This window comes from Caenorhabditis remanei, chromosome IV, assembly GCF_010183535.1.
Source record: "Caenorhabditis remanei strain PX506 chromosome IV, whole genome shotgun sequence".
Classification (NCBI taxonomy): domain Eukaryota; kingdom Metazoa; phylum Nematoda; class Chromadorea; order Rhabditida; family Rhabditidae; genus Caenorhabditis; species Caenorhabditis remanei.
Window position 1 is genome coordinate 638,034 of NC_071331.1, and position 8,599 is coordinate 646,632.

General features: G+C 35.0%; 1 protein-coding gene across 1 annotated transcript; it reads right to left on the bottom strand.

Moving 5' to 3' along the window:
- Positions 1 to 924: 924 nt before the first annotated feature.
- Positions 925 to 1,779, bottom strand: GCK72_012103 (uncharacterized protein; the record flags this gene model as incomplete). The annotated part of the gene is made up of 3 exons (XM_053728847.1): positions 925 to 1,016; positions 1,145 to 1,259; positions 1,711 to 1,779. The coding sequence occupies 3 exons, from the start codon at positions 1,777 to 1,779 to the stop codon at positions 925 to 927; spliced, it is 276 nt and encodes a 91-aa protein (XP_053583619.1).
- Between the last annotated feature and the right edge of the window lie 6,820 nt (positions 1,780 to 8,599).

Here is an 8,599-nt window from a genome sequence, read left to right on the forward strand (position 1 = left end):
GGGACCTACTATCACCTTTTGATAACAAAAGTTTCTGCTTTTGACGGTTGGAAAAAGGTTCAATAATAAAATGTTTATCATAAGTCCAGATCACGCCCGATACGCGGCGCACAGGCGATTTTGGCGTCTTACGTCTGATGGTCTGTATCAAAGGCAAAGTATCCAACTTCGAATTCCTTTTGTATACTAAATCTATTTTGAACATTCCAACTATTCATAACGTTTTTTTGTTGATTCACGCGTTTTCCCGCCGAATATCCAAGAATTAGTGGCGTTGTATACTTATTAGCCACCCTGTAAATACCTCATGAAAACAGGAGTGATCCAGTATAGAGTGTCGCCTCGCGAGTCACCGTGTCCCGCGAGTAGCGAGAGTTCATGCGAGTCTCGCGAGAATTCGGTCTCGGTTCGTCCCGTTTCGTCTCGTACTCTGTCTCGGTTCGGTTCGGTGTCACGCGACAGAGTGCGAGACGAATCGGGACAAACCGAGTCGAGCCAAAATCGTGAATTTGAGTGTTTCGTCGACACTCTAGTCCAGTATTGTATTATTGTTACTGGACCTCTGTGAGTTTTTAGATATCATTGTGCTCTCTCGATACGATCGGTTAACCAATAACGCGATACCCTAGATTGGCTCTGTGCAATAGTGTTTAAGCTAATATAGATCTAGAGAAAAGAGAACGGTGTTGATACCGTAAGAGTCAAAATCGTAGCACTAAAACAGTCAGCTGTCTGAAAAATCATCTAGTTGAAACAGAAAATGTGATTATGAACAAATAGTGATCTCAAGTTGAATCTTGATAAAATGTTATGTTTCAGAATTATTTTATAAACTTGTTTAGCCCCGACATCATGTTCGGTTTGCTGATTCCTCAATTATTTTAATTTGTTTTATTATAAAGTTCAAAATTCCAACAAAGAAAATCAAAACGTAGAATGAACAGGCTGGATAGAAGTGGTATTCCTGGTGACTGTCGTTGTTCGAACTATCACCATTTCTCCAGGTGATGGGGGTTCTGAAAAAGGTTGTGATGATATTTTTTCTTGACGACTCCTACTGATTTCACAGTTTCATCTCAAAAATATAAGCCCAAAATGAAACGGGATATTCGTTCATAGTCATTGACAACTAAAAAAAACTCACGAATCTGATAATAAGTGGGCGCCTGACTTTCACTCGACGACATCGGTGAATGAGAGTTGTAATCGGATTCAGGGTATCCTGATTGAACAAGATAGGATGGGGTAGGGGACGTGACCTGGAAAAGTGATTACTTAGAGATTGGGACCAGGACTGTGTGAAAAAAAAAACAATTTTCGAAAATGTTTGAGCGAAAAAAAAACCAAGAACTCGATTAAAAAATTCAAGAAAACGGTCTGAAAAATTCGGTATTCGGAGGCAAAAATCTTGAAATTGTATAAAAACTGTAAGCATTTCGTGGACAGACCCCCAAAAACCTGATTTTGAGTATAGAATTAGAAGAAATTGTAGAAATTACCAAAGTATTTAAAGGTTCTTTCGAAAACTATCCGGAACTTTTTTGCCTTGGTATTTCTGAAATATTTTATCATATTTTTTGAAAAATTGTTATCTTATCGTATTGCTGAAACTCAAAACATTTTTTGCTCCACATTTTTTTATTATTGGTGGGTGTTTTTTCTGTTGATACTATCAATAAGGGATTCTTACTTGTAAAAATTAAAACTCACAATATATCTCGGACTCAAATAATTGTTCCCATACATCCCAAAATATGGCGCTTCCTTTTCCAAATTCATTTTTTATCTGAAATCTATCTCTTCGATAAAAAATAACTGGAAAATTCAAAAAAATTTTACATAAAAGTTATGAAACACGAAAAAGTTCATCGAAACGAAAGGTAAAATGAGGGGAAAGGAGAAAAAAGGAGTGAAAATGGTTTGTGTGATACTGAAAAGAGGGTGAAAAGGAGTCTGTGTAAATAAAGAAAAAAGAGAAAAAGTAAACATAGAGGGAGGAGGAAAAAACTGAAATGTAAATAGAAATACATCATAACACTGAAGTATAAAGGAAGAGGGAGAAATAGAGGTGTTTTCAAAAACAACTTTTGCGTCCAAGGCGCGCCAGGTTGATTTGGAGTCATTACCTAAATAATATTCAGCCAATTTCCATTTTCATTGAAATGGATAAGTCTTCTCTGCATCTATAGGGATATTGAAACGGAAGTTCAGAAAAATATTTAGTTTTTGAAGATTATCAATTTTCGATAAGTCAATATTATGGGCGTGTCGCGGGCCGCGCTAGAATCACTTTTTTCCCTTTTCGCGTTTTTTGTCACTTTTTCTCAACCTGTGGCACATTAACGAGTAGCCATCCGGCCCGTAGTAGGTTACGGACATAGATTTTTAGCCATCCGGCCCGTAGTAGGTTACGGACATAGATCTCGTCGAGATCTACATTTTGGTATATTTTTCAGCTCATAAAACTCAGTTTGAGGAGCATTACACGCCGGCGCGGTTTGCAAGTATTGTTTGACGCTATCCTTTATCGTCCCTTAATCAACTTTATAGATAAAGCGGATAAATTTTATGGAAATTTGGAACAGAAACTTTTATAAGACATTTCCAGGTGTTTTTGGATGAGGGGAAAAAAGGGGCGGAGTATTGAAGAGCGGGCTGGGCGGGTAAGATAAAAAAAAGGGTCGGTAGAAAGGATGTGGTGTCTGAACGTTAAGAGTATTTATGACATATTTTAGGTTTTGGATAATGACGACAGTTCAGTTTTCAAACTACGAACGAATTCTATAATTTTGCGGGTTTCAAATACAAAAACACAATTTTTGTTCATCAAACACAATTGACTCGTTTTAATAATGAAAACGTTCAAATATGCAACTGACTGTACTTCATATCGGGTTGGGTCCATTTTTGGTCTCAATAAACAATCACAGTTTCTTCAGATACAGATATGCTGTGAATGCATTTCAATTGCAATTATTTAATTCATGACTTTTCTTAGTTTTACACATTTTATTAAAAAAAGAATCAGCGACTTACAGACAGATTTGAAACTGAAACTAAACAAGAGCTGTCTCACAGTCGACTCCAGGTTCTTCCTTTTATGGTACCTGCAAACTCAAAATTAAATGACGGCCCATCTACTCTGGCTGTGGTTGGTTGAATTCACCTTTGAAAACACGAGTCATCACTGTTTCATTAGTATCATAAATGCCTACTAATCAATTTTTGAATTAATAGTGAGAGCAATATTACTGTTTCTTTTAATTCGAATACGTACTGGCAATGCCATTCCATGTTCACTTTTATTGTGAGCATACTTCGTTGTTATCTACGACTTTGTGTTTGGCTTCACGGCCTTTTTTCGAAGCATTAAGCGGAGCCATTCTATGGCACCGTGACTCTCCTCGAAGACAGTGTCAAGCGGGGAGTTTGACAGGCAATCCCATTTGTACTGTACCAATTTAAAAAATCCAGAAATTATAGGTAATCGAAACAGTACTAGTTTTTAGAGATCATTGTGTTCTCTCGATACGATCGGTTAGACTATAACACGATCCCCTAGATTGGATCTGTGCAATAGTGCTAGGCTAATATAGATCTAGAGAAAAGAGAACGGTGTTGATACCTTCGATGAATGAACACGGTTTCTTCAGATACAGATATGCTGTGAATGAATTTTAATTGCAATTTAGTGATTCATGACGCGACCCACTTTCTATAAAAAAATTTGGCTCGTCATCAATTTTCGGGAAATTTCCAAAGCTTTATGGGGAGATAAGCATAACACCTTAATTAGCATAATCAACGCGTGCTAGTGGCATGTTTTTGTTCCTGCAAAGAGTTGGAAATTTCCGAAAATCGGTGGCGACGACCGAAGGTTCTTCCTTAAAGGTACTTGCCGACTTCAAATTAAATGGCAGCGCACCACGAACCTGGGATTTTCTGGGCACCTGAATTCATTTTTGAAAACATGACGAGGATTTTTATTTTGTTGTAAATTCCAAATATTAATTTTTGTAAGTTAATCGTAAGTGTTGACTGTTTTCTCCAATTCAAATAAGTACTGGTAATGTCATTCCTCGTTTTTCGTGGTTCTCTACGACTTTGTGTTTATTCTGCGGGGAACCAGAAATAACTGTCTCAGTGTTCCATTATTAGAGACTTTGTCATTGGCGAATTATTCTTCTGTGTTGAAAGTGAAATATTGTTCCAATTAGAGCGCTAATTAGAATGTAATTTTTCCATCAAATTTTGATTACTTTTTCTGTGAATTATCATTCTAAAACGCAATATTCACAATATTTACATGCATTTTACATGAATAAAGTTTCCAGTTTTAAGAATTGCAGATCTTAGTAAGCACACTTGAGCATGACTGGGATATCAGTTAGCTCCTGATAACCAAAATTGAATCAAACCGACAAAAAAACCGAGAGAAGCCGATTTTATTCGTGTTAAAGCATTGAAAGATTCTAAAAAAAAGGGGCGGAGCATAGATGTAAAAACATAATTGGTAATGAATTTTCAGTTTCAATTAATTGTCAAATGTTGCTTTTTCAATTTTGAAGCAATTGTTTAGGGTGAAGATGAAGAAAGAGGTCATAAAACATTTCTTCCCGGTCCCTATCCCTCATTTTTCTCTTTCTCTCTGCACCCTCTTCTCTCTCATTCCATTGCACTTTCAATCCAAACTAGAGAATACAGGAGGTGAAGAGACGCAGACAGTTTGAGAGAGAAATGGCCAGCTGTCCCTTTAGAAAAAGGACCCCGGCAACTTTCGTTTTGACTTTTTTTTTTTACTTTTTTACACCTTTTTTGAAAATATTTTTCTGTTTTGTGAGGGTTCTTTGGGAAGGAATATTTTTAAAAATCTATAATATTATGTTTGGTTTGAACAACTTTGGAAAACAAAAGAAAAATGGAATTTTGCCGAAGGGGTTTCTTTAGAAATCTAGTTTTTTCTGAGTAATTTCAGTAGGTTTTTCAATTGATGTGGTAAACATCAGAGTTGCATGGAATTCCGACTTCCGACTTCCGGATAAGAAATTTTCTTTTTTGGTACCCAAAATCAAGCTTGTAATCACGTTTTTCTTAATTTCGAGATGCCATTATTTTGTGTTCAAAATTTCCGATTCGCTTAAAATGAAGTCCAAAAAAGCGGAGTAGAGCGCAAAATAGAATTTTGATTCAAGAACGGCTGAAAATTGCAATTTTGGATTTTCTGACTGGTTAGTTATCCTTTTCCAAGATAATTCATTCGAGTTTTTTGAAAAAATCGGACTGTTGCACTCAAATGATTTGGATTGAGTTTGCTTTTTGCTGATTTATTTACTGAAATTTCCATTAGGCTTTGAATTATACTCAAAACAGTTGTATCTCCATGGTGGATGTTAATCTTCGTTTATCCCCAAAGAGGTTTTTATTGATTTCAGGAGTTTTATGTTGAATTTTTTACTTGTAAAGTGTACACGTCGGCGAATGCAGATTATTTTAGAACGGAACTCGCTATTGACAATTTGGTCAAAAGGTTTTATTGAAACACTAGTAAGTAAATGTTAAAGATCTTACTGTTCCTCTCCTGTTAAAAATATCAAGACGGTTCAGATTGAATTTATTTAGTTTTGAGCACTATGGAACAAAATTATTATAGAAAAACAAAATTACGAAAAACTTGCAAGCTTATCAAACCAATATTTTCAGTTGAGCCAATTTGATGTTGTATGATTCAAATAAAAAATTTATTGGTTACAACAATTTTACATAAACTTGTAACAACTACGTTCACAACCTACAATTTGCTGGAGACACTAGTTTTTCTTCCATTCTGTTTCCTAGAAACCGTGGAGGATGCACAATTAACAACATATCATACATGTTGTACCTTTTTTGAAAATATTTTGCTGTTTTGTGAAGGATTCTTTGGGAAAGAATGTTAAAAAAGAGTATAGTGTAGAGTTTTTGCCAAGGGGTTTCTTCAGAAATCTAGTTAAAAAAAAAATTCAGTAGGTTTTTCAATTGACATCCTAGTTTAGGAAACCCAACATTAAGCATATAATCATGTTTTGTTTATTTTGATAAGGTTTTATGTTTCAATAATTCTAGAAGAGAAGGCTACATACTAGTGGATGTTCAGTTTGGTCTAACTCCTCTTACAACCAAACTAGCGATTTTTTCCCGATTTTAAGAAAGCTTTCTGATGCATTTCACTAAAGTTACTTGTAAAGTATACATGTCGATGTATGTAAGAAAGATCTTGATCCAACTAAACTCGTTATTGAAAATTCGGTCAAAAAGTCCCATTTAGAAATATCTGGATGGTTCCGATTGAATTTACTAAGTATTGTCTATCAATTTCCAAACACAGTGAACACCTTTGGGCAAAAATAAGCATATAAATCCGATACTTGCAGTTTTTCAATAAAAGTTTGCTTCAATTGAGTCAGTTTAAAGTTGTACAAATTCAAATAAAAATTCACAGGTTACACCAATTTACATCTGCATATCCCACTAGAGCAGACAAATGAATAGCTTTTCTTCTTTTTTTAAATTTTTTAATGAAGATTTTGAAACATGTTGAGATTACTTGAGGAAGTTTCTATGTCTAGTCTCCAATTTTTTTCTGCCGGGGACACCAATTTTCTTCCATTCCGTTCCCTAGGAACCTTTGGTGATGCACCAATAGCAACAGGGCACATACATTCAATAAAACGTGCACTGCTCAATAATTCTTGCCATTTTTAACAATTCTTCTTTTCTTTTTCCTTTTTTTTCTCCTTTTCATTTTGTGGAACAAGTTAATCCACGTTTTCCTTAGCAGGGATTATATTGGGAAGAGATGGGTCAAAAAATCATTCATTGAAGGACCCCAAGTTGTCAGAATGTAAAAGAAATGACGAAACTATTCAGTTCTGTTTCAGCCATTGTGTATCAATGAGTTATTTTTCAATCGTAGTTACTCTGTTTGCCAATATTTTTTTGAGTTGCTGTTCCATAATTGAGCTGTGAAATGGAGCAACTACTCATGTACTGTACATTCAGCCCAGAATAGGGTTGAGCGGAACTCCTCCTTCTGCTCTCCATTGAAAGTTTTAAATTCCGGTTTCCGCCTCCCGCCTTCCGCCGTTTCAAAAACAGCATTCCGTTTAGCATCTCACTCATCTCACGTAGCTCACTTGAAAATTGCTCTAACAATTCGTGTTTCAATATAATTATTTGTGTTGGATAATTCTGGTACACATCTTGTGAAGCACGTTTTGTTATCAGAACTTCAACTTTCTTTTTATCGTAAATCTTTTTATAACTATTTCCACAGGATCTTTAGGAGTTTTATCTTTTCAGTGAAATAGGTTTGGTTAAAATGCCTCAAAATCAGATGTTAAAACAAGTACTGAAAATTGTTATTCTACTGTTTCATGCTCTTTATTTCATGTAATAATTATTTCAAAATTAGTAACATCTTTTTATAAAGAAGTGGAGAAGTAATCGAAACGTTTCGAGTTTTTATATGAATCGATTCTAAATTTTAGAGAAAAGAAGAATTCCTCTAGGTAATTGGGCTGAAAATCGGTATGAAACAAGTTATGGCCTTTCAAAGTCCCAAAAAACACCCTCGTGTATCCAGTCATTAAGATTGGAAATCTCTTCATAGACTGACACAAAAAACTGTAAAACATTTTTTACAGTTTCTTGAAACTGATTTTTTTTTATTTCACAATGACAGTATGTTAGTAAGATCAAATAACAGGTTTCCTACTATTTTGAATGTTTCAGTTATTTGAAGAGTTTTTTGGTAAGTGGTTGCAGTTCAACATTACGGTATTAAAAAAGGAAAGGCTCAATTTCACTGAATGCATGTCAGAGGGATTCCTCTTGTTCTAGAGTATGTGAAACGGAATTCGAATTTTTTAGAAGTGCTCAATATCCCGAGGTGTTTTCGTCAAACGGCACCGTTTCACCCTAAAAATAGATAAAAACTACTTGAAACAGCACTTTTTCACATTTCATCTATTTTTAATAGAAAAATAAAAAGGAAGCACTTCGTCAAAAGTTCAAAAACCTCTCGCTTCAACCATTCCCACTAAAACTCTCTTTTCCCCCTTCTCATTTTTGTTTACAACTGGAACAAATCTTCAAAAAAGAAAAAAAAGAGAGAGGAATTTGTTTTTCAAAAGATGCAATACATATACTTTTTCTTCTTCTCTTTTCTATCTTGTTGAGAGTTTGAAGAATACAAAGAGACCTTTCTCCTCTTTTTTCTTCTCCGTGTCTTATCTTATTTTCCAATCTGGAAATAAAGTTTTGTCGAGGTTTTTTGTTCACTTTTTTTGGAAATTTGGGAAATAATATGAAACCAGTCGGTTAACGCAGCCTAACGGCTGCTCAACCTCTTTTTTTACACCACCCGTGTTGAAAATTTGAAGAAATGAATTCATTTGAAGAATGAAAATGTTCTATAATTATTTCCCCCGTGAACTCCTATTTCCCTATTTCGGAAACAAAAGCCACTGAAAGGCTTGAAAACCACGTTTTTTTACCTAGTGACCTAGTCGAGACCTATACTAACTAAAAAAATAGACGGGCATCATTAAGAGAAAATTTT